The sequence below is a fragment of the Capricornis sumatraensis genome, chromosome 2, assembly GCF_032405125.1.
Source record: "Capricornis sumatraensis isolate serow.1 chromosome 2, serow.2, whole genome shotgun sequence".
NCBI lineage: Eukaryota > Metazoa > Chordata > Mammalia > Artiodactyla > Bovidae > Capricornis > Capricornis sumatraensis.
In genome coordinates this window covers 108,074,879-108,101,378 of record NC_091070.1, presented here as the reverse complement: position 1 = coordinate 108,101,378, position 26,500 = coordinate 108,074,879, and the positions used below count along the sequence as shown (strand labels likewise).

Below are 26,500 nucleotides of genomic sequence, written 5' to 3'. Positions count from 1 at the left end.
CTCTAGTAATTTTCTGGTGGAGAATCAATATAGTGAAAAGAGTATGCTACCCAAAGTAATCTATAGATTCAATGCAATCCCTATCAAACCACCAAAGTTATTTTTCACAGAGCTAGAACAAATAATTTCACGATTTGTATGAAAATACAGAAAACCTCGAATAGTCAAAGCAATCTTGAGAAAGAAGAATGGAACTGGAGGAATCAACCTGACTGACTTCAGGCTCTACTACAAAGCCACAGTCATCAAGACAGTATGCTACTGGCACAAAGACAGGAATATAGATCAATGGAACAAAATAGAAAGCCCAGAGATAAATCCACACACCTATGGACACCTTATCTTTGACAAAGGAGGCAAGAATATACAATGGATTAAAGACAATCTCTTTAACAAGTGGTGCCTGGAAAACTGGTCAACCACTTGTAAAAGAATAAAACTAGATCACTTTCTGACACCATACACAAAAATAAACTCAAAGTGGATTAAAGATCTAAAGATAAGACCAGAAACTATAAAACTCCTAGAGGAGAACATAGGCAAAACACTCTCCAACATAAATCACAGCAGGATCCTCTATGACCCACCTCCCAGAATACTGGAAATAAAAGCAAAAATAAACAAATGGGATCTAATTAAAATCAAAAGCTTTTGCACAACAAAGGAAACTATAAGCAAGGTGAAAAGACAGCCTTCAGAATGGGAGAAAATAATAGCAAATGAAGCAACTGACAAACAACTAATCTCAAAAATATACAAGCAACTCCTGCAGCTCAATTCCAGAAAAATAAATGACCCAATCAAAAAATGGGCCAAAGAACTAAATAGACATTTCTCCAAAGAAGATATACAGATGGCTAACAAGCACATGAAAAGATGCTCAGCATCACTCATTATCAGAGAAATGCAAATCAAAACCACAATGAGGTACCATTTCACATCAGTGAGAATGGCTGCTATCCCAAAGTCTACAAACAATAAATGCTGGAGAGGGTGTGGAGAAAAGGGAACCCTCTTACACTGTTGGTGGGAATGCAAACTAGTACAGCCACTATGGAGAACAGTGTGGACATTCCTTAAAAAAAACGGAAATAGAACTGACTTATGACCCAGCAATCCCACTGCTGGGCATACACACCGAGGAAATCGGAATTGAAAGAGACACGTGTACCCCAATGATCCACAGCACCCCAACAGTACCGCAGCACTGTTTATAATAGCCAGGACATGGAAGCAACATAGATGTCCATCAGCAGATGAATGGATAAGAAAGCTGTGGTACATATACACAATGGAGTATTACTCAGCCATTAAAAAGAATACATTTGAATCAGTTCTAATAAGGTGGATGAAACTGGAGCTGATTATACAGAGTGAAGTAAGCCAGAAAGAAAAACACCAATACAGTATAATAACACATATATACAGAATTTAGAAAGATGGTGACAATAACCCTGTATGTGAGACAGCAAAAGAGACACAGATGTATATAACAGTCTTTTGGACTCTGTGGGAGAGGGAGAGGGTGGAATGATTTGGGAGAATGGCACTGAAACATGTATATTATCATATGTGAAATGAATCACCAGTCCAGGTCCGATGCATGATACAGGATGCTTTGGCTGCTGCACTGGGATGACCCAGAAGGATGGGATGGGGAAGGAGGTGGGAGCGGGTTTCAGAATGGGGAACACATGTACACCTGTGGCGGATTCCTGTCAATGTATGGCAAAACCAATACAATATTGTAACTAGCCTTCAATTAAAATAAATAAATATATATTAAAAAATTAAAAAAATAAAAAGAGATTATATCTGCTCTTTAATATTTTATCTAACAACTTAAAAGGCCCTGCATTTTTTTGAGTGAGTGAAGTCGCTCAGTCGTGTCTGACTCTTTGCAATCCCATGGACTGTAGACTACCAGGCTTCTCTGTCCATGGGATTCTCCAGGCAAGAATACTGGAGTGGGTTGCCATTTCCTTCTCCAGGGGATCTTCCCAACCCAGGGGTTGAACCCAGGTCTCCTGCATTGCAGGCAGATGCTTTACCCACTGAGCCACCAGGGAAGTCCTGGTGCATTTTTTTAACTGCTGATTAAAAACTAGTAAAATCAGTACTAGAAAACTGATTTATCTCCATTTATAATTTTATATTCATTTTGTATTTGAAAAAGAAAGGCACACACATAATATCTTCTGGTCCATGAGTCCTACAGAACAATAACTTATTATGTACAGGCAGCATGTGACCTTTTGCTATCTAATGCCATTGGTAAAATGCCAATCTCAGAATAGTTCTTGGCCACACTGGATGTACAGTGATTTGAAGAAAAGACAGACGAAAGGTATCTACAAGTAAGGTCCCATTGGCAGCTGTATTTTTTTGCCCCTGTTGCAAACCATAGGCAAGTTAGTTCTAGAGAGGACTGTAAGGACCCAAGCTCTATTATGGAGGCTAAAGATATCTTTATTTATTTTTGTCTACCTAAGGACAATTTCAGGCACGATACAAGAAACCAGAGATCAGTTTCAGAGTTTAGTGTAAACGCAAATTTATTATATGAAGAAATGAATAAACCGCCAAAGGTAATGGCTACATTTACTATGCTGATCATGGGGCCAAGGTGTGTTAGGGATAAATGCGATCGCTGGGTAGCATGGTTTCTTCTGGCATCTCTAGGAAAACAGCCCATGAACAATATAAACTCAAGATGATTAGCTTGCGGTGATAAAAGTCACACTTATTCACCTATAAGCAAAACCATAAGGACTTCTCAGGTGGTCCAATGGCTAAGACTGTGCTCCCAACGAAGGTGGCCTGGGTTTGATCCTTGGTTAGGGAACTAGATCCCACATGCCACAGCTAAACCCAGTGCAGGCAAATAAATTTTTTAAAAAAGATTTATTAAAACAATTATGGCTGTTATGGAGCAGCATCCGACATGTGATGGAATATCTTTAAAATACAAAATTAAGTATCTGTCATCAACAGAGTCTTATTCTCCTAGCAGTTCAGCCTATCTTTCAGAGGCTGCAGAACCTTGAAAGCAGAAACTTTATTTGGAGAAGACCAAGGTTTCCTCACTTGGCTTGGATGGATATAATGATGGAAGGAGAGACTGCTGGTCATGCTCCAAAGTCTTCAGGCCTTCACTTAACTCACAGTCAGTCCTACACTGGTGGTCATCCTAAGACTGTGATGATACTAAATCCTGAGTCTGGGCCCTCCCCTTATTGGTAAGAATGAGTTTTTCACAGGATAGCCATACAACTCAATGTCCCCTCTCTTATCTATTTCACAAATCACTTCGGAGCTCTATGGGCTTTCATTCTAAGTTGCTTCAGTCGTGTCCGACTCTTTGCAACCCCATAGTCTGTAGCCCGCCAGGCTCCTCTGTCCATGGGATTATCTAGGCAAGAATACTGCAATGGGTTGCCATGCCCTCCTCCAGGGAACTCTGAACTCTGGACCCTCTAAAAGGAGGCTTTGGGTCTAGATTCTAAAGATTGGGGTGTACTGTCAGGCCCTATAAAATTGCTGCTCTCTTGGTCTCTGTACATCGCTGCCCTACCTGGCCCTGCCTCATCCTTCCTATATGCCCATGGTGGCCTCCGTCTCCTGAGCTGAAAGTTTAATTGATTATGATCAGCCCCGACCCTAGCTAACAATTACTCTAAGACTGAGGGCCAGAATGACGCCAACACGTTTGATCACCAACAAGAAACAGTGGCCCTTGCACAGGTTGCTAACTCAAAGAACTGTGGGAAGACTTCAGCAGTCTCCCTGGCCATCAAGGAGTCCTTTGGATGTCAAGTCCCCTGTTACCGACAGCCTTCTCCTCCACTGTGCAGTGAATACTGCTGCCTTGTCCTGCCTCCTGTTGACCATGCACAGTGGGGCCTCACTCCAGGACAGTGCCTCTGATATGTGAGATGTAATAAATCATTGACGTCTCTTTTGCTGCCTCTGGATCCTTTCTTTGGTCTAGCAACTGGCCAGCTACAAGGCTTGCAAGACTGTAGGGGTGCAGCCCAACGAGTTAATTTTACTGCAGAACTTTCAGAAAATATTGTTAAATCATGGTTTCTTTATAATAGTTGTAAGTGGGTTATGGGTAGAAGCTGAGTGCCACTCAAAAAAAAAATACATATATATAGATGATACAGGAATTAAATTTTTAATAATCACGTTTATTCTTTCAATCTAATTTTATTGGTATAAGATTTATCTAATACTAAACTGATATAAAATTAATCAAAACGTCCAGGTTACTCAAAAGCCAGTGAAAATGACCTCAGTCTCTTTCAGAGATCATTGCTGTTTATAAATAATTAAAACTTTGAAAGTGGTTATGAAGAGCCTTCCACAGAGTTTGATACAAGATGTGCAGAATTCCTTACTGAGGACCCAGACTGGTGATGGTCACATTGTGACTAGCCCACAATAAATCCAGAAACCTAAAGTAAACATTAGAAACTTTTATGGCAATTTGGCAGAGTACTTACATCTGTTGAATTTAATTAAAAAAAAAAAATCCGGGCTTGTATGCTTCTTGCTTTTTAATTTTTCTAGCAATTTATTTTTATTGATTATTCCAGAAGTACCCATCTGGGGTGGCTTGGAAAAACAAAGTGGGTCCTTTACCACAAAGAATTTGAGACACACTGAAATAGGAGGTTACAATACAGGACCCATTACGTCCTATGGAATTCTAAGCTTCTCTTACTCTACACCATATTCCAAGTTTTGAAAATTGGCAATTCATGCATGATTCTCCGTAAAGTTCTTAGTAAAATCAGTGTTCATTTTCACGAAGATGATTTTTTAGAGGAAGAGGAGTTTTGGAACCAGAAGGTTGGGTGTTAATTGGCACAGTGCCTGGATGGAAAACTAAGTAATGATCATCTCTAAACTTCACTTTCTAGCCTCAAACCTCTCCTCTAAAATACGGAGCTCTGGTGAAAATATCCTGAAGTTTTCCTGCCATGCAGTGCTAATCAGAGGCGCCAGGGTATTCACCCTGCGAGAGCCGCGACTTCCCTACCCGAGTGCAGAGCTAGGAGAACGCCCCAACCACGACAGAAGCCGGACGTCAGCGGGGCGGACGCGGGGCGGGACACCTTCCGGGATTGGCTCGGGCCTCGCGCGACAACGCGGCTCCGCCCCTCGGCCTATCTCACTCCATCCGGGCTCCTGCGCTGCGAGCGGCTGGGAGGCCGCGACGGAAGAGCCGCCCAGCGCGAAACCCATGACGAAAAAGGGAGGCGGGGCCCCGACGGGCCCTGATTGACGGCCCGGGGGCGTGGCCGAGGCGGGGATATGGGTCTAAGTACCCGTGGGAAACCTTGCTGGGTCCCTGCTTTGGGGCGCGTGGTCACAGGGTGTGCAAGCATGCGGAAAGTGGTTTTGATCACCGGGGCGAGCAGGTGAGACCTCCTTCGAGATAGTGGAGGCGGCGGGGCTGGGGTCCAAGGGAGCGGGAAGTACCGAGCCAGGTGGACCCGCCATCGACCGACCCTAGGAGCTCCTGTCGTTGACCCTGCCTTGGTGGGGACAGGGCCGAGACCCTGTCCGGCTTTTCCCTGGGTTCCCCTGTGCGCGAGGTACCAAGCCTGTCGGCGTCGTGAGCAGCTCAGTAACGTGCTTTCAATTAAACATGACAGCGAAAAACAAAAAGTAGTAGCGTCACTAAGAGATGTATCTCAGTGACGATCCTGTCGGTATGCAGAGAAAAGGCTCTACCCACTCAGACCTCGCCCCCTTTACACTTTTAACTTTCTCATCACTGGTAAATTAGACCAGGTCACCATATATTTTGTACTCTCCCAGTTTTTTTCTGTGCTAGACTTCCGCCCCTAGATAAATTTCAGCGTCCAAGAACGTTAGAATACGGGGGTTGGGGGTGGGATGGGGTGAGAATATCTCACATAACACAGTGCTAGACACTGAGTATAAGTACTCTTCAGAGACTCAGAGAAAAGTAACTTTTTTCTGTTAAGGCGTGGAAGGAGTGCAAGTAACCGTACTGCCGATGAGTAATTTACTCCGGGGGTTGGGTATTTGGATTCAGCCTCTGTTTTACTTTTCGTTTGTAATTCAATGAACAATGTGTGAAGGATGAAACTAACCAAACCAGTTTTCTAACAGGCGTTTTGTGGGGGAGGGGCGGGTGGATTAAGACTGAGGTTATGTTAAACGACATTTATCAGCTTTCAGTTATCTAGACACGTCCATGTTAAAACACAAACCTGGCAGGTGTCCTGTGATGGGCAGAATTTTAATATGCCCTCACCTGAATAACTTTAACAGCCAGTGTGGTGCTTTCTATGTTGATGTGCTTAAATAAGTCAGGCTTGATTTTGTGTTTGTTCCTTTTACAAATATTGTGATATGTGCCATTGCATATTTATAGTAAAGGCCTATTCTCAATTGGGGATGAATAAACATAACTATGGTTTATTTATGGTGCTAGGCTCTTTGCCTGGAATGAGCTTTAAAGTCTTGGAAAAAGCCCACTTACCTAGGGTTTCACTGTTATCAGCCAACCTGATCTGACCCCTCTCCCCATCTACTGTGTGGTTTCACAATGCTCTTTCTGAAGGAGGTAATTGACACATGTACTCATCCCTGGGTGGGGAAGATCCCCTGAAGGAGGAAATGACAACCCTCTCCAGTGTTCTTGCCTGGAAAATTCCATAGACAGAGGAGCCTCAGTTCAGTTCAGTTCAGTCGCTCAGTCGTGTCCGACTCTGCGACCCCATGAATCGCAGCACACCAGGCCTCCCTGTCCATCACCAACTCCCGGAGTTCACTCAGACTCAAGTCCATTGAGTCAGTGATGCCATCCAGCCATCTCATCCTCTGTCGTCCCCTTTTCCTCCTGGCCCTAGTCCCTCCAGCATCAGAGTCTTTTCCAATGAGTCAGTTCTTCCCATGAGGTGGCCAGAGTACTGGACTTTCAGCTTTAGCATCATTTCTTCCAAACAAATCCCAGGGCTGATCTCCTTTAGAATGGACTGGTTGGATCTCCTTACAGTCCAAGGGACTCTCAAGAGTCTTCTCCAACACCACAGTTCAAAAGGCATCAATTCTTCGGCGCTCAGCTTTCTTCACAGTCCAACTCTCACATCCATACATGACCACTGGAAAACCATAGCCTTGACTAGACGGACCTTTGTTGGCAAATATCGCTGCTTTTCAACATGCTATCTAGGTTGGTCATAACTTTTCTTCCAAGGAGTAAGCGTCTTTTAATTTCATGGCTGCAGTCACCATCTGCAGCCTAGTGGGCAACAATCCATAGGGTCGCCAAGAGTCAGACACGACTGAGTGACTAAGCATGAAGCACGCATTCATCCCTACTTCTCTTTTTGTGTAGCCATCTTATATTTCCTTTTCCTATCTTCTACTTAATCATCTTCTTGTTGGTTATTCAGTCCTAGTAGTTGAGAGGGACTTGTCTCTCCTGCCATTTGCTTATACCTTACCCTGAAAGAGTCACCCATTCCTTAAATTAGGAATTTCTGGTGCTGCTGATAGTGGCCCTCATACCAACTGATAGAAGAGCCCTTGCCCTTGAGAAACCTAGACAGTAGAGTAAAACAGGCACACTGCTAAATGCTGAGATGCTCTTTTTAGCACTTGCTGATGATGTATTGAATCACTTTCATGAGTGTCATGATCAGCATAAAATGAAAACCACTGACAGTATAAACTCTGTCTTAAATGCTAAAGGGCAATTCTGATTTGCAGTTATTCAGGTCATTGAGCTTTTGCAAAATGAAAGAAGCACAAGCTGGACAACATCGTGAGCCAGTGACTATTAGAGTTGGAGGGTTCCCCACTTCTTTACATAGTTTTTGAGTGCTTTCTGTCTACCTGGGCTCCTGTTTGGGGCTCAAGTTGACAAAATCAGTCTTCTGAGCCAGAGAGAAGTTGCCTCTATTTGGCACCATCTCATTTAATGCATGTTCGATATCTGAATTGTCCTCTCAGTGGCGTGGGCCTAGCCCTCTGCAGGCGGTTGCTGGAAGAAGATGATGCGCTTCACCTGTGCTTGGCGTGCAGGAGCATGAGCAAAGCAGAAGCTGTCCGCACCTCTCTGCTGGCCTCCCACCCCACCGCTGAGGTCTCCATCGTGCAGGTGGATGTCAGCAGCCTGCTGTCGGTGTTCCAGGCCACCAAGGAGCTCAAGCAAAGGTCTGTGTCTTATTGATGGCTTTTTTCTCATGTGATTCTGCAGTGCAACAGCTAATAGAATAAGAAGGGATGGGAAAATCTATAAAAGAAACAGGTGCAGTGTAAAAAGAGGTTACACTGAGGAAATCTGTAGAGTAACATATTATTTTCATTCTTAATCACAATCATGACCATTCCATGAAGATTAATTTATGAGCATATTTTGACATGCAGTCAGTTGTAAAGTCTTAGGTTAGTGTAACTCCTCTGATGTTTAAATACATTTTTTGCATCTTTGCTTCACATAAAAAAACTCCATTAAGTATGTGAGGCAGGTATTGACAAGTGAAGAAATTTCCCCAGGCCACTCACTAAAACTTTGTTCATACTGACAGTAATTGGCATAAAATAAACGTTTGATAAATGTGTAGTATCTGAAGGGCTAGAGTCCTTAGATATATAACTTCCCAAAAAAATGTACAATAAATTGCATATAGCTACACAATGCATTTTTCTGGAGAGACATGTTTTTTCTTCTAAGAGGAATGAATAATAATTAGTTTAATTAATAAACTATTAATTACATTTTTGTAATTTAGGCCCTTAATAAGCAAGAGCTTCTTTATTTCCATGGACAGTAAAATGAACTTCAGTATATTTAAGGAAAACGTTCTTGGTAAAAGAATTGGTTGAAGAATAATATATTGTATTTCATTTATGTTTGATAGCCGTTTGCATTACTTGTGTTCCCTGCTCTAGTGGATATCTTGGTGTTCAGATTCCAGCATTAATGGATCAGATTATACAAATTTTACTTGTCAAAGAGGCAAGATGTGAGTTTTTTTATTTTTTTAAAGCAAAAACGTTTCTAAGACCAGAGCGAGTGTGGGTTTAATAGAGTCGCTGTGGTACCTTATTGGGAGGACTAAGCTGGAAGGAGTATTGATCAGAGAAGATTTGACTTCAAAACCCATTACAGCTTTCCAAATTCTGTTTGAGGCCACCATCAAAAAAAGAATACTCAAATATTTACCAGGCTAAATAAAAAATGTTGAGAAGGTAGTACTGGTGCCTTAGCTTGCTACGGTCATCTTTTTTGTGCTTTCTGTCCTTCATGGACCTTCTTTATTCTAATTGCTCTAAGAGATAGCTAACAATCTTCTTTCTTGATTTTACTTGCAGGTTTCAGAGATTAGACTATGTATATCTAAATGCTGGGATCATGCCTAATCCACAGCTGAATATCAAAGCACTTTTTCGTGGTCTCTTTTCAAGGTAATGTCTATCTTCTAGATTAACTGTTTGGAAGGAAGGTGTTTGTTGATTTATTTTTTGCCTAGTTTTGCCATCAGTCCATTAAGTTGAGGGGGTGAGGGGGTGTGGAGAAGAATGAAGACAGAAAGTGCGTGTTGCAGCCGTGTTGTGAAATGTACTTTTGTCTTTGTGAGGAACGTAGCAAGTCATGATTCTGTGTTCTTGGTCTGCGGATATTCCAAGGATGTTGCATGTTGTGGCAGGTCAGTTTTGGCCTACCTCACTGTGTCCATGAGAACATTTCAGAGCTAGGCAGAGTTGTCAGTTAGACTCTAATATCCAGGAAGGCGACTTGAGCAGCATTTCTCAGCCATGTGTCAGGTACTCTGACCAGTAGTCTAAGGACATGTACACGGCTAAATACCTTCCTGGGAGATTCTCAATACACATTCAGTACAGTTCAGTCGCTCAGTCATGTCCAACTCTTTGCGACCCCATGAATCGCAGCACACCAGGCCTCCCTGTCCATCACCATCTCCTGGAGTTCACTCAAACTCACGTCCATTGAGTCAGTGATGCCATCCAGCCATCTCATCCTCTGTCGTCCCCTTCTCCTCCCAGCATCAGAATCTTTTCCAATGAGTCAACTCTTCGCATGAGGTGGCCAAAGTACTGGAGCTTCAGCTTCAGCATCATTCCTTCTGAAGAACACCCAGGGCTGATCTCTTTAGAATGGACTGGTTGGATCTCTTTGCAGTACAAGGGACTCTCAGGAGTCTTCTCCAACACCACAGTTCAAAAGCATCAATTCTTTGGCTCTCAGCTTTCTTCACAGTCCAACTTTGACATCCATATATGACCACTGGAAAAACCATAGCCTTGACTAGACGGACCTATGTTGGCAAAGTAATGTCTCTGCTTTTGAATATGCTGTCTAGGTTGGTCATAACTTTTCTTCCAAGGAGTAAGTGTCTTTTAATTTCATGGCTGCAATCACCATCTGCAGTGATTTGGGAGCCCCAAAAAATAAAGTCTGACACTGCTTCCACTGTTTCCCCATATATTTCCCATAAAGTGATGTGACCAGATGCCATGATCTTCGTTTTCTGAATGTTGAGCTTTAAGCCAACTTTGTCACTCTCCTCTTTCACTTTCATCAAGAGGCTTTTTAGTTCCTCTTCACTTTCTGCCATAAGGGTGCTGTCATCTGCATATCTGAGGTTATTGATATTTCTCCTGGCAATCTTGATTCCAGCTTGTGTTTCTTCCAGCCCAGGGTTTCTCATGATGTACTCTGCATATAAGTTAAATAAGCAGGGTGACAATATACAGCCTTGACATACTCCTTTTCCTATTTGGAACCAGTCTGTTGTTCCATGTCCAGTTCTAACTGTTGCTTCCTGATGTGCATATAGGTTTCTCAAGAGGCAGTTCAGGTGCTCTGGTATTCCCATCTCTTTCAGAATTTTCCACAGTTTATTGTGATCCACACAGTCAAAGGCTTTGGCATAGTCAATAAAGCAGAAATAGATGTTTTTCTGGAACTCTCTTGATTTTTCCATGATCCAGCAGATGTTGGCAATTTGATTTCTGGTTCCTCTGCCTTTTCTAAAACCATCTGGAAGTTCACGGTTCATGTATTGCTGAAGCCTGGCTTGGAGAATTTTGAGCGTTACTTTGCTAGCGTGTGAGATGAGTGCAATTGTGCAGTAGTTTGAGCATTCTTTGGCATTGCCTTTCTTTGGGATTGGAATGAAAACTGACCTTTTCCAGTCCTGTGGCCACTGCTGAGTTTTCCAAATTTGCTGGCATATTGAGTGCAGTACTTTCACAGCATCATCTTTCAGGATTTGAAATAGCTCAACTGGAATTCCATCACCTGCACTAGCTTTGTTCGTAGTGATGCTTTCTAAGGCCCACTTGACTTCACATTCCAGGATGTCTGGCTCTAGGTGAGTGATCACACCATCGTGATTATGTTGGCCATGAAGATCTTTTTTGTACAGTTCTTCTTGTATTTTTGCCACCTCTTCTTAATATCTTCTGCTTCTGTTAGGTCCATACCATTTCTGTCCTTTATTGAGCCCATCTTTGCATGAAATGTTCCCTTGGTATCTCTAATTTTCTTAAAGAGATCTAAGTCTTTCCCATTCTGTTGTTTTCCTTTATTTCTTTGCATTGATCGCTGAGGACAGCTTTCTTATCTCTTCTTGCTATTCTTTGGAACTCTGCATTCAGATGTTTATATCTTTCCTTTTCTCCTTTGCTTTTCGCCTCTCTTCTTTTCACAGCTATTTGTAAGGCCTCCTCAGACAGCCATTTTGCCTTTTTGCATTTCTTTTCCATGGGGATGACCTTGATCCCTGTTTCCTGTATAGTGTCATGAACCTCAGTCCATAGTTCATCAGGCACTCTATCTATCAGATCTAGTCCCTTAAATCTATTTCTCACTTCCACTGTATAATCATAAGGGATTTGATTTAGGTCATACCTGAATGGTCTAGTGGTTTTCTCTACTTTCTTCAATTTAAGTCTGAATTTGGTAATAAGGAGCTCATAATCTGAGCCACAGTCAGCTCCCAGTCTTGTTTTTGCTGACTGTATAGAGCTTCTCCATCTTTGGCTGCAAAGGATATAATCAGTCTGATTTTGCTGTTGACCATCTGGTGATGTCCATGTGTAGAGTCTTCTGAAAAATGTTTAACTACAACCTACAGTAAGAAATAAATCTTTTTTGTGACCCAATGTACTTATTTATTCATGGACTTCCCAGGTGGCACAGTGGTAAAGAATCTACCTTCCAATGCAGGAGACGTGGGTTTGATCCCTGGGCCAGGGAGTCCCTGAAGAAGGAAATGGCAACCAACCCATTTCCATATTCTTGCCTGGAAAATTCAGTGGACAGAGGAACCTGGCATGCTATAGTCCAAGGGGTGGCAAAGAGTCAGACACAGCTGAGCACATCCATACTTATTCATAAATAGATATTACTCTTACTTCATGCTACTTCCTATACTGCTACTTTTATTTTACTTTTCTGCCATTCAACACACACACACACCCCTACACACAAAATCACATGCTCGTCTTGACCTACTACATTGATCTCACAGCAAATCACTGTCTTCCTGTATTCAATGCCTCAGGAATTCCCTATAATAAAAAAGCCTGCTTCACTTTGTTACTTTGTTCAGCAGTTAGACATCAGTGTGCAGGGGAAGACTTTTCCTTCTTGGCGTGACTGGTATTCCCCCAGGGCAGTTGACTTGTATTAGGTTGGTGCAAAAGTATTGTGGTTTTGCATGGTTGAAACTTGCTGTTGATATTGGAATATATTCTTAAACAAATGTGGTTATGTTACACATCGTTTTCATGCACATATTTCACTTTGTTTTTTGCTAATGACTTATTACTTGCTGTGTATTTTATGTTTTTTTTAGACTAGGAAATGATGTTAGACAGAAAATTCAAGTGATTTTCCTATTTGAGTTCAAAATTGTTCATAAGGTAGTGGAGACAACTTAGATCAACAACACATTTGGCCCAGAAACTGCTAACATACAGTGCAGTGGTTGTTTGAGAAGTTTTGCAAAGGAGACGAGATCCTTGAAGATGGAGAACTCAGTGGCCAATGGTCAGAAGATGACAGTGACCAACTGAGAACAATCATTAAAGCTGATCCTCTTACAACTGCATGAGAAGTTGCTGAAGAACTCAGTGTTGACCATTCTATGGTAGTTTGGCTTTTGAAGCAGATGGGAAAGGTGAAAAAGCTTGATAAGTGGGAGCCTCATGAGCTGACTGCAAATCAAAAAAATCATCATTTTGAAGTGTCATCTTCTCTTATTCTATGCAAAAATAATGAACCACTTCTCAGTCAGATTGTAATGTGAACTAAAAAGTGAACTGTATATGACAATTGACAACAACCAGCTCAGAGCGTTTGGATGAAGAAGTAACTGGTGACAACCAGCTCAGTGTTTTGACCAAGAAGAAGCTCCAAAGCACTCCCTAAAGCCAAACCTGCACCGAAAAGCGTGTCGTGGTCACTGTGTGGTGGTGTGCTGCCATTCTGATCCACTACAGCTTTCTGAGTCCTGGCGAAACCATTACATCTGAGAAGTAGGTTCACCAAATCAGTGAGATGCACCGAAAACTGCAGTGCCTGTAGCTGCATTGGTCAAGAGAGGGGGCCCAGTTCTTCTCCATGACTACACGTTGCACATCCAGTGCTTCAAAAGTTGAATGAATTGGGCTGTATCAAGTTTTGCCTTATCCACCATATTCACCTGATCTCTCGCCAACTGACGACTCAAGCATCTTGAAACTTTTTGCAGGGAAAGTGCTTCCACAACCAGCAGGAGGCAGAAAAATGCTTTCCAAGAGTTTGTGGAATCCTGAAGCATGAATTTTTTGCTACAGGAATAAACAAACTTACTTCTCACTGGCAAAAATGTGTTGATTGTAATGGTTCCTATTTTGATTAATAAAGGTGTGTTTGAGCCAGTTATAATGATTAAAAATTCACAGTCTAAAACCACAGTTACTTTTTCACCAACCTAATAGCTTGATTTGGAATGAAGGGAAGAGAGTTTTTGCATCAGGGTTTTGAGAGGCTCAGGTTCCTGTTGGTTGTATAAACTATAAGTATATAAGTTGAACTGGGTGCAAGAAAGCATTTTTGCTTTTGATTTAGTGCTCAAAATAACCTGCTCTGAGAAATAAGTATTTCTATTCCTGTTATTACAGAAGCAAGGAAAATTTGGGGGGGTCAAGGAAGGCAGGAGGGGGAATCTCTTTAGTATCATCAGTTAAAGAAGCTTTAAAAAGTCATACCATTGTCTTCTGCTGTTTCAGAAAAGTGATTCATATATTCTCCACAGCTGAAGGACTGCTGACCCAGAATGACAAGATTACTCCTGATGGGCTCCAGGAGGTGTTTGAAACCAATGTCTTTGGCCACTTTATCCTGGTAAAACAGTTTTAGGCTTAGTAAGCCAACACTTAGTGCTGCGATCCTACACACGTGTGCAGATACGTCCAGTGCTGTGTTGTTAAGCTAATGAGCTAGCTTTATGGCTAGCATTGCATCTTTGAGTGTTTAAGTGGGGTGATTACTCTTTGAAAACATTGCTTCCCTAAAGCAGCCTGCTGGTGTGTTTTTTCCTTTGGACATCAGCTTCAGAGAGCAGAAAGTAAAATGTGAACACACTTTTAGAAACAGTGAACAGAACTGAGAAAGTGCACAAGAACTGTTCTAAATGGTCTTTGAAACTGGGCTTGTCATCAGATAGGATAGGGTAACAGACAAGACACTCTTAGACAGTACTTAATAGTTAATCTTTCACTATCTTGATGTGATTTCTTAAGCATCCAGGCTGATGTGTTACAATTCCAGGCATACATATAAAGCTAAGCAAGGGATGTGCAAATTGCCTAAGTTGTTCTGTGTTCTTGCCTGACATTTAGTCTCATAAGACAGCTTTAATATCTAGATTAAGTAATGCCCAGCTCTATTGCCAGTTGCTTTTAATTCTTTGGTATCAGAAGAACTCTTTCTGATGCATAGAATTTGTATCTCTGACACTTCTAGATTTAGGATCTTTTTTTTCACCTCAAATATAATTTCCCTCATAATTGGACCTCCTTGAGGGCTAGCTGTAAATATAAATATAATAATTTAAGATGTACATAAACGTTGGAATATTGTGAAACCACTAAAAGAAAAGATATTTTGCACTTAGATGGGATAGCCATTAGTATTTTATTATTGAGAAGAAACAGCTGGTTGTACTATGCATAGTGTGATCTCATTTGTATAAACAAATAGAAAAATATATATCTATTTCTAGAATGATACAAATGAAATTGGGACCCCCTTTGAACTGGGGTACCAGAATATCAGGAGTGAGTGAGATTCATCTGTCATTCTGGTCCTTTAGCACTTAAAAATATGGTATTGCTTTTTCAATGATAAAAGTTGAAATATAGTCAGGGTTGAATTCATATTTGATCATGTTTTATAACTCTTCAGAGATTCATCTAATGTATCCCTTATGTTTTTATAATCCTCTCATTCTTTGCCATCTTTTTGAATTAATAAATTAATTGGCAATGATAGAGGGTAAGTTAATGTTACTATTAATGGTCTGTCAACTTTTTGATGAATCTACTGCTTAAAAAATCAAGTTGTTAAGGAAATCTAGTATTTTGGGGTAATCCAGGTTGGGGGAATGGCAGAGGAGAGTTGTGACCAAAGGCACAATTATCACAGGTATTCTGGTGACATGACTTAACATTGTGTGTCTTTAAGCAGGTAGGCCTAACAGCAGGGGTTTGGGGATTGATTTATCAAATAAAATAACAGGAAGGTTTATGATGCCTTCTACTCTCTCCAAATTAGTTTTAGGAATCTTACCACTTTGTAGAACACAAACTTGGATTCTAGGTCCAGGTGTAAATGCATTATATGAATGGTTCCATCCCCAGTTTGATTATAAATGATCAACCTTTTAGGGCTGTTAAAAGACCAGAGATAATTTCTGTAAACTTCCAGGTACAGTGCAGTATGTGTTGTGGAACCAGATAACTGAGTTAATCTCATGTTCATGGATTCTCTCGATTTGATGTAAATATTCATTGCCGATCTGGAAGCATTCCTAGATATTTCTTTAATAAACTTCTAGTTTTAGGATAGTTTTAGATTTACAGAATTATTGCAGAGAGAGTCTCTGCATACCTTAGGCCTAGTTTCCTCATCTTAGTTCCCCCACTTGGGCTTGAACCTGCACCTCCTTGCATTAGAAGCTTGGAGTATTAACCACTGGACCACCAGGGAAGTCCCAGTTTCCTCTATTATTAACATCCTACATAGTTTGGTAGATTGTCACAGTTAGTGAACTAATGTTGATATATTACTGTTAATGAAACTCCATGCTTTATTCAGATCTCTTCAATTTTGTGTGATATCCTTTTTCAGTTGTAGCATCCCATTTAGTAGTTAAATCTCACATTACATTTAGTAGTCAAATCTTCTTAGGCTCTTCTTGGTCGTGATAATTTCTCATACTTTCCTTGTTTTTGATGACCCTGGCAGTTTGGGGATTACTGCTCAGGTGTTTTGTACATGGTTCCTTATTGAGATGTGTCTGTTTTCCTCATGATTAGATTTGAGAAAATGTGTTTTTGAAAGGAAGGCCACAGAGTTAGAGTGCCAGTCTCGTCACGTCCTGTCAGTATGTCTTATTAGTGTTGATGTTCTCTTTGATCCGCTGACTTGAAGTAGTGTTTGTCAGGTTTTTCCTTTGTAAAGTTACTTCTTTCTCCCCTTACATATAGTAGTCTTGTAGAAGAGAGTTGCTTTGTGTAGCTGACACTTGGTTGTGCTTGGCCTTCTTAAACATGGAGTAGCTATACGAATTATTTGGAGTTTTTCTGCAAGGGAGATATGTCTGTTCTCCTCCACTTAATTCTTTATTCAGCCACTTATTTATTGGCCTATTATTCCTTCAGTTCAGTTCAGTCGCTCAGTCGTGTCCGACTCTTTGTGACCCCATGAATTGCAGTACGCCAGGCCTCCCTGTCCATCACCAACTCCCGGAGTTCACTCAGACTCACGTCCATCGAGTCAGTGATGCCATCCAGCCATCTGATCCTCTGTCATCCCCTTCTCCCTTAGTAAAGCTGAATAAAGGCATTTGTTACATTCATGCAGATTCATGGATATGTATTTTCTCCTTTGAATTATAAACATTATTTTCTTACTCGAATTATTTTAGCTTGGGCCATTGGACCTCTTTCAGTTGGAACTTTTATATCTTTTTCAAAAACTTTTATTGAAGTATAGTTGATTTGCAATGTTGTATTAGTTTCAGGTGTACGGAAAAATGATGAGGTTGTATATACATGCATATGTATGTGTGTATCTATATACACACGTATCTTCTTTTTCAGATTCTTTTCCTGTATAGGTTATTACAAAATATTGAGTACAGTTCTCTGTGCTATGCAGTAGGTCCTTGTTGGTTATCTATGTTATATAGTAGTGTGTCCCTCCCACCTTTATCCTTGGGTAACTGCAAATTTGTTTTCTGTGTCTGTGAGTCTATTTCTGTTTTGTAAGTAAATCCTTTTGTGTCACTTTTTTCTAGATTTCACATATAAGTGCTATCATGTATTTGTCTTTCTCTGACTTCACTTAGTATGATAATCTCTAGGTTCATCCATGTTGCTGCAGATGGCATTATTTTGTTCATTTTATGGCTGAGTGATATGTGTGCTTGTGTGTATACACACACCACATCTTGATCCATTCATCTATCAGTGGGCATTTAGGTGGTTTCCACGTCTCGGCTATTGGAAATAGTGCAGCAATGTGCATCATGGTGTACGTGTCTTTTTGAAGTATGTTTTGGCAGCTCTGTTTTTAGTAGAGCTTGTCGTACTGTTCTCCATAGTGGCTGTACCAGTTTATATTCCCATCAGCAGTTTAAGAGGTTTCCTTTTTCTCCATACCCATTCCAGCATTTGTTATTTGTAGACTGGTGTGAGGCGATAACTCATTGTATTAATAGTTTTGATTAGCATTTCTCTAATAATGAATGATGTTAAAAATCTTTTCATGTCCCTCTTGGCCATCTGTGTATCTTCTTTGGAGAAATGTCTGTTTAGATTGTCTACCCATATTTTGATTGGGGTTGTTTGTTTTTTGACATTGAGCTGAATAGACTGTCTGTATATTTTGGAATTAATCCCTTATGGGTTGCATTGTTTGTAAGTATTTTCTCCCATTCTGTAGGTTGTATTTTTTTATGTTTATTTTTTCAATTTATTGTTTCCTTTCCTGTGCAAATGCTTCTAAGTTTAACTAGATCCCATTTGTTTAGCTTTGTTTTTATTTTCATTACTCTAGGAGGTGTATCCAAAAAAATAGTGCTGCGATTTATGTCAGAGTATTCTGCCTATGTTTTCGTACAGGACTTTTATAGTCTCTGGTCTTACATTTAGATCTTTCATCCATTTTGAGTTTATTTTTGAATGCGGTATTAGAGAATGTTTTAATTTCATTCACTTGCAAGTAGCTGTCCAGTCTTCCCCGTGCCAGTTATTGAAGAGACCTTCTTTTCACACTGTATGTGCTTCCCTCCCTTGTAGATTACTTGACCGTAGGTGGGTGGGTTTATTTCTAGGCTTTCTATCCTGTGGTACTTCTATATCTTTGACATAGCCTCATCATTGTGGGTTTCTGGTTTTGTTTCGTGCATGTCCTCCCTGATACCGCATGATGTTTAAGACTCACGTTATATATTTCCTATCCCAGTCTCAGAATCAGACATTTCTCTGAGGAGATCTGTTTCCGTTTGTTGGAGAATGGTTTTAGAAACCAAGATCTGGTGCTCCTTGCTGTTGAGATAGCACGTGCTTGTAGGCCCTCTCAGCTCACAGAGCAAGGACGTATCTTGTTTTTGTTCAGTCTCTCAGTCATGTCAGACTCTTTGCAGCCCCATGGAACTGTAGCACACCAGGCCTCCCTGTCCTTCATCTCCCAAAGCTTGCCCAAGTTCATGTCCATTTCATCTGTGATGCCATCCAGCCATCTCATCCTCTGATGCCCTCTTCTCTTTCTCCCCTCCATCTTTCCCAGCATTAGGGACTTTTCCAGTGAGTTGGCTGTTTGCATCAGAGGACAAAAATGCTAGAGCTTCAGCTTCAGTCTCAGTCCTTCCAGTGAACATTCAGGGTTGTCTTTCCTTAAGATTTGACTAGTATAATCTCCTTGCTGTCCAAGGGATTCTTAGGAGTCTTCCGCAGCACCATAGTTTGAAGGCATCAATTCTTTGGCATTCTGCCTTCTTTATGGTCCAGTTCTCACAACCGTACTTGACTACTGGAAAGACCATCGCCTTGACTATACAGACCTTTTTGGCAGAGCAATGTCTCTGCTTTTCAACATACTGTCTAGCTTTGTCATAGCTTTCCTGCCAAGAAGCAATTGTCTTCTGATTTCATGGTTGCAGTCACCATCCACAGTGATTTTAGAGCCCAAGAAGAGAATATCTGTCACTGCTTCCAGCATTTCCCCTTCAATTTGCCATGAAGTAATGGGGCTGGATGCCATGATCTTAGTTTTTTTAATATTTAGTTTTAAGCCAGCTCTTTTACTCTCCTCCTTCACCCTCATCATGAGGGTCTCTTTAGTTCTGCCTTGCTTTCTGCCATTAGAGTGGTATCATCCACATATCTGAGGTTGTTGTTGTTTCTCCCTCCTATCTTGATTCCAGCTTGTAACTCATCCAGCCTGACATTTCTCATGATGTGCCCAGCACATAAGTTAAACAAACAGGGTGACAGCAGACAGCCCAGTTGTACTCCTTTCTCAAACTTGAACTAATCGGTTGTTCCATACAGGGTTCTAACTGTTGCTTCTTGACCCACATACAGATTTCTCAGGAGATAGGTAAGATGGTCTGGTGTTCCCATCTGTTTAAGAGCTTTCCACAGTTTGTTATGATGCACACAGTCAAAGGCTGTAGCGCAATTGATGAAACAGATGTAGATGTTTTTCTGGAATTCAAGGAAATATCTATGTGCATGCTAACCCACTTATAAATATTTTGTATGTAACCATCTGAATCTTTATTAAGCTAAACGTGAGTTCACACTGATGTCTCTGACTCTAATCCCTTACCACATGGATCAGTCTAAACTCCTTCTCTTGCTTACTTGTGTCCCACTCTACCAATGACACACCTGTTCAATTCTAATGTACATATATATTGGTTTCAAAATTGTTATCTTGTAATCCCTTAGTATATTTTGATACTTTTTTTGTTGTTGTTTCTTTTATTCCTCATTCAGATTCAGGAACTAGAATCTCTCCTATGTCACAGTGAGAGTCCATCTCAGCTCATTTGGACATCATCTCGCAATGCAAAGAAATCTAATTTCAGCCTTGAGGATGTCCAGCACAGCAAAGGCCAGGAGCCCTACAGCTCTTCCAAATACGCTATTGACCTTCTGAGTGTGGCTTTGAACAGAAACTTCAACCATCAGGTAGCCTGTCTCAGCGATATGGAGATGGCAGGGCAGTGTTTGCTGAACCAGCACTGATTGCTTAGTAAAATGGCTGGCTCTCTATTGTAGTGTGAAGATGAAATATTGTTTCTTGAGCAGGATTGCTGTGAGGACAAGGTAAGACATGACAAAGAGTGGCAGTTGATGTATAGGAAGTCTTAGGTCAGAGATAATGAGCTCCGGACTTGTAGGTATGTGGGGGTTCATTTACCAGTCTGTAGCTCCTCTGGAGCTATAATTTATATAACAGAATGACACTAACGATGTCAATAGCTCCTATTAAGCATTTGCCATGTGTGTCATTTAATACCTTTCCCGTCACAGTGAGGTGGGTCTCAGTATTTCCATTTTCATACGAGGACACTAAAGTTTGGAGTCCTTATTAAAGTCATTTCCCCAGAAGTCACACGGTCAGTAAAGGGTAGAGCTCAGAGCTGAGCTCAAGGCTGTCTAACTTCAAGCTTGGACTTTTCCCATCAAGCCGTGCCGCCTCCCAGTGTTATATCCAGTGTTACAGGACAGCTGGCAGTTAGCTCTTGGAGAATGAGGATCTCTGGTGAGGCTGCAGAGGTCTGTCTTTGTGAGGACTGGGCTTAGAGAGCAACCCTTGTCAGACACGCTGGCTTCTGTGGCCTCTGTGATCTGGAACTTAGTGCTTCTTTGTATGTTTTTCTTGCCCAGGTCCAAAATTTTAACTGGAAATCTCCAGTCTCTCCTGTGGGCACTTTCCTTTGTTTGCTTTGACTGTGTTTTTTGAATGTGGGGCTGGGGAGAAATATAACTCCGACAATATGTATAAAAGCTGACCATTTTTAGGGTACTGACCCAGGCTTAGAATTGAGGAGGAAGGAGAAATAAAAGACAGTGCAGAAACTATTTGCCCTTAAGGGGCTGTTTTCGATCATCCATTAGATAGAGCAGTCTAAACCTTATGTAATGGTGTAGACCTGGTTGATTCTGGAATGGAGACCTTCATCAGCTGGAATTCTCATTTCTGAGAACTGGCTCTTAGGATTAAACCTCTTAGTGAAGAGGATGGTATAAAAGTAGAAGCTATGAGCATGTTCTCTAGAACTGCTTTTGAATCCTGGCTCTGTCACCTTGGACAGATTATTTAATGTCTTTGTACTTCCAGTTTCCTCATCTGAGAAACAGAGTTAATAATAGCATTTGCCCCATAGATTTGCTGGGAGGATTGAGTGACTGGAGTGATATGAAGCATTCACAACAATGCTTTGTGTTAGAATGTGCGTGTGTATATGTATGTATCTGTACATATGTGTACTTATGTGCATGCATGCATGCGTGAGTATGCCTAGCCACGTGCACAGGTATGGGTTTTGTGGGTTTGTGAACATGTGTATGAAGGTGACGTTGTGTGGTTATGTGCTCATGGGTGTAGGTGTCTGGTCACGTGGTCTGCATCTGTTCATGCATGTGCTATGTGTTTGTTTGTTGGCCGTTATTATTATTATTCAGGCTCAGTGTGTTGGTCCAGATGTGAGCCTCCTCCTGAGATTTCTTGGGATGTTTAAAAACTTGTCACAACTGCTTGTCCTCTGGAAACTCCCTTTTAGGGATAAGGTCAGAGTGGATTTAGCTTCTTTTTTCATAAAAAGCTCTGAAATTTTGCTTGTCTCTATTGTCAAGTTTTGGGATTTCATCTTAAAAAAAAAAAAAAAAAAAGATTTAGCCAATGCTCCCAGCTCCTTTAAAATCTGTGTGATTGGTTTGTAGCTCATGATGTTTCTACCTTGGTTTTTATGAAGAAAGAAGTAGCTAAGAAAGAACTACCTCCCTTCGAAGACTTGTGTGACTGGAAATGTTGGCTCCCTATAGGCTGCCTGACAGACTTTACCTGTCCATGAATGACTCCTCCTGTCACACAGCTTTGAGAAACACTCAGGGTCATCACACTCATTCCTTCAGATCAAATATGTGAAGGGACTTCAGTTTAGATTAAGATGGCCTCCTTGCTTGTTTCTTCTGTTGCTCAATGTCAGAAAGTCGTGTGTGTTGAAAGCCCTGGATTTTAATTCACAGATGTCTTCATTTAGGGCTGAATAGGTCCTAACTGTCCCTGGCTAGTTTCCAGAGTAAGAAATTCTCCTTAGCTATCTTCGGGGCAAAATATTTGGGAAGAATTTTTAGTCTGTAAAGTTCCTGACTTTTTTCAGAGGACTGCTGGTAAATCAAGGGGATTCTCAGGTCTAAATTATCCATGTCAGGCACCGCCAGGCCCTGCAGCAGTGAATAAAGGAAGCCAACCTTCTAGCTTCTGACACTCAGGGTGCTTTCTGTCCCCTGAACTGACTGTGCTATCCTGGCACTTTCTATTTTTGTTTAAAAGGAAAAAAAAAGTTAAAAGTAATAAAAATATGAATTAAAGTGAAAGCAAAAGTAAAAGTCAGTCATGTCCAGCCGACATCCTGGAGTGGGTAGCCTTTCCCTTCTCCAGGGGATCTTCCCAACCCAGGGATAGAACCCAGGTCTCTCACATTGCAGGCAGATTCTTTACCAGCTGAGCCAGCAGGGACGCCCATGAATTAAAATAGTCAATTCAAAATAAGGTGAAATGTGGTAAAAATTAAACCAAGTAAACTAGTTAAACAAATCCCAGTGTTCTAAGGATTACTACAGACCATCAAGCACCCTTTCTATTATTAATATGTGCCGTGTGTTAACTGGGGCTCTTTTTATAGAAGGGATCTTTCTAAAATGACGAGTCCGGGGCTAGGAACCTTATTTAGAGATCCTCAGTTAGAGGAGGTCTTTGTGGAATCATACCCACCTCTTTGGTGCCTCAAGCTAGAGCCCTAGGCCTTGTGTTCCTGCAGGAAACAGAGACACACTTGAGGTTTAGCTGTCTGTATTTACTAGAGTAAAAACTTCTTTCAGGCTAAGACTTTCTTTGTATGGCTTTCTTATCTCTTAACTGCTCATTTTGATTGGTCAACTGATCTTCAGTTAAGCCATGGAAAACTCAGGTAACCAGTCTTACTTTTCTCATCCAGCTTCAAGCTTGGTTACTCTTTGTTCTCTGAGTTACTTGAGAATAAAAGACTTTATCGAGTGTCTCTCATAGTGAGTTTTCAGTATGTGATTCTTAAACTAAAATGGTCTACCCAGCTGCAAGGACAGCTTAGAGCATCAAGCCTTGGCTCTCTGGCTTCCTGGCTCATTTGTGTTTCTCCTTTATTAATGGACATAGAGGCAGGCTCAATGTGTATTGAATTAAAATGGACTTCTACCCCTCTCTGTGCCCCCAGGGTCTGTATTCCAGTGTAGTGTGCCCAGGTACGATGCTGACCAATTTGACATATGGAATTCTCCCTCCCTTTGTGTGGATGTTAATCATGCCAATCATATGGCTGGTAAGTGATAAAAGCTCCTTCTCTTAATTTACTTAAGCTGTTCAAGTTGGAACCAAAAAGATGTTTAAGGGTTGGGAAGTGCTTTAAGTAATTGAACTTGAAGGTGGCAGAATTTCATTTCACTCAAAAGTTTTGATGTTACTTACCATGTAATCTCTGCTTCATACTGCCTGATACCCCCACTGAACCACCATCTTAGTGTGCACTTTTCGTTAAGGGAATGTTTCTTTGATCACATACCATATAGCCCAGGCGTTCTATGATTATATAATTTTGAGAAACCTGTGTTAAGTGATATCAAACTGGATTTCTCTGAGCTTTTAATACAGTCAGTGGCATTAAAATTTCCCAAGGAGGGCATGATTGTGGATTGTATGATCACAGTATCATGATTTTGCTTGTTGGTTTTGTTTGTATTTTGAGCATCCCTCCAGCACTCATTAGAAAATGCTGCTTTCAGGAAATGTCCTTCCCTTGTAGAGCTCAGGAAGACATAACCTTCTGTTTATGGCAGGCTTGGGAAAAAGATGAGAAGGACATATGCCTTCATGTTAAAAGTGGTTGACTTGGAGTAATGGAGATTAAATGACGGAAATTATTTCTTGTTTAGATTTATTTTCTGAAACTGAAAAAATACTCTATAATAAGAAATGCAGTTTGTCTTTTTTAAACATTTAAATGGATAATACCTTTGTGACTCTGCTGCTGCTAAGACCACCACAAAATGACTACTGTTTTCTTTTTCTCAGTTACGCTTTTTTGCAAATGCTTTCACGTTGACACCTCACAATGGAACAGAAGCACTGGTATGTTACTAGAGTTTTAACATGTTGTATTCACTTCACAGAGGTAGACTGTAAGTTCACTGGATTGGAAACCATCTTAACAGAAAAGATGAGAACAGGCTCTGCATAAGCAAGGTCCTATTTAGGACTAAGGTGAATCATAAGGTGAAATGCTGGTCATTAGGAGTGAACTTTGAAAATTCAGTATGTTTCCTGGCACTGAGTACTGTGGTTCTGGGGTCAGCACTTCTGTAGAAGCAAGAGACATTAGCAGCCAGAGGAGAGCGGAGCATGGAATACTATAGGGCAGGCAAAGCAAGATGTTGGCTGGGCAGTCAGTGTGAGATTTCCCACGGAGAAGGTGTGTTTCATGGGTCAAGAGTAGAGGCAACAAAGCCCAACCCCATTTCCCAAAATGAAGATTCTCTTTTCCTGTATTAATAATAGAGAACTGAGTTATTAACTTGATTAGAAAGCCAGTTTGTTTCCTTAAGTCACTCATGCAGATGGACTGCATGTGTCTCCTCATTAATGGCAGGCATTACAAATGGATCATAGTACTCTGTTCTGTTGTACATAAATGATGTCTCTGAATATTTTTCAACTAAAGGCCCCAAAGACATTCCCTACCAGTGGATGAGAATTGTCATACAAGATGAAACTTATTTGTCCTCTGTGTTTTATACCCTCTGGTTGAAATTCCACTGTATTAGATAAAAGTCAGTTCTGTGTGTGTGTTTCCCTTACTCTACTTAGCGCCTTCAGAATTATTGCTCTGTGTTTTGGAAACCTGAGAGCCTATCACTATAGTGTTCATACTTAACAGATTCTTAAATCACAGCTGAGTTGAAATTAACTCTGGAAAACACTAAGGGAATTGACTTGGCACTCTTGTTCTGGTAAACATTGCAGAAAGAAATTCATTTATTGTAGAGAGACAAATTGATAATACAAGCAAATACTTTTAAACTAATTTTGTTTATTTCTTAATATATTTGTCAAGCCATTTAAAATAATGAATGATCATTTAGGGGTTACTCCTTCCACACATTTATGAAACTGAAAGTCAAATCTAGAGGTCAAGATTATATTGTGTCAGAGGAGTAGGAATAGTTAAAATTCAGAATCTCCAGTTGCTAAGGAGCTTAGAGTCATGTTTAAAAAAAAGAATGAATTGAGAAAATAGACAAGAAATTAAGACATTCTATCATCTGGTGGCAAGTACTCTAGGATTGGTCAGAAAGGAGGATCACCATGGGGCTGGACTAGTTGGAGCAGGCTCTGTTTACTGAGTCAGGCTTATTTGGGCTCTGAAGGATAGGTTGAATTTGGCAAGATGAGTGGCTTGTCCCTAGTGTCATGTTCAAAAAGTTTCTGACCTGCTGTAATTTCCTTCAGTGTGGATGAGTAGGATGTCATTACCACCTAGTGATGATTGTATATGTTGTGGATACAGATAAGGGTTTGAGCACACCTCATGTGTAGCAAGAATCTCTTCAACCTTTGGCTGAATAAATTTTATCTCCTTAAATGGGCTGAGCTTGAGTGGCCTAGAACACAGTGGTTATGAATGAGGACTGTAGACTTATAGTAATTCTGTTCAAATTCCAGTTCTCCAGTTTCTGACTGTGAACTCTTGGGCACATTATTTACTTGCCTAAACCTTTTATTATTAGCTGTAAAATAGGAATTACAGGAGTAAATGAGAGAAGGCTTATTGTAAAGGATTTTGTGTATTTCAGCATTTAAGATTTTAAAGAAAACCAGCTTAATGAAAATAATGCAGTGTTGGCATATGAACTGACAGCTCAATGGAATAAAATAGAAAGTTTA

At 40.8% G+C, this 26,500-nt stretch overlaps 1 protein-coding gene across 1 annotated transcript in view; it reads left to right on the top strand.

The window, feature by feature from the left end:
- The first annotated feature begins 5,342 nt into the window (after nucleotides 1–5,342).
- The window catches only part of HSD17B7 (hydroxysteroid 17-beta dehydrogenase 7), a 31,263-nt gene continuing 10,105 nt past the window's right edge, over nucleotides 5,343–26,500 (top strand). Inside the window, exons 1-7 of the mRNA XM_068965379.1 lie at nucleotides 5,343–5,429; nucleotides 7,999–8,202; nucleotides 9,364–9,456; nucleotides 14,293–14,407; nucleotides 20,293–20,487; nucleotides 23,778–23,882; nucleotides 24,632–24,688. Coding sequence (XP_068821480.1) covers nucleotides 5,395–5,429; nucleotides 7,999–8,202; nucleotides 9,364–9,456; nucleotides 14,293–14,407; nucleotides 20,293–20,487; nucleotides 23,778–23,882; nucleotides 24,632–24,688 — 804 coding nt within the window. The 5' untranslated portion in view covers nucleotides 5,343–5,394. The remainder of the gene's footprint in view (nucleotides 5,430–7,998; nucleotides 8,203–9,363; nucleotides 9,457–14,292; nucleotides 14,408–20,292; nucleotides 20,488–23,777; nucleotides 23,883–24,631; nucleotides 24,689–26,500) is intronic.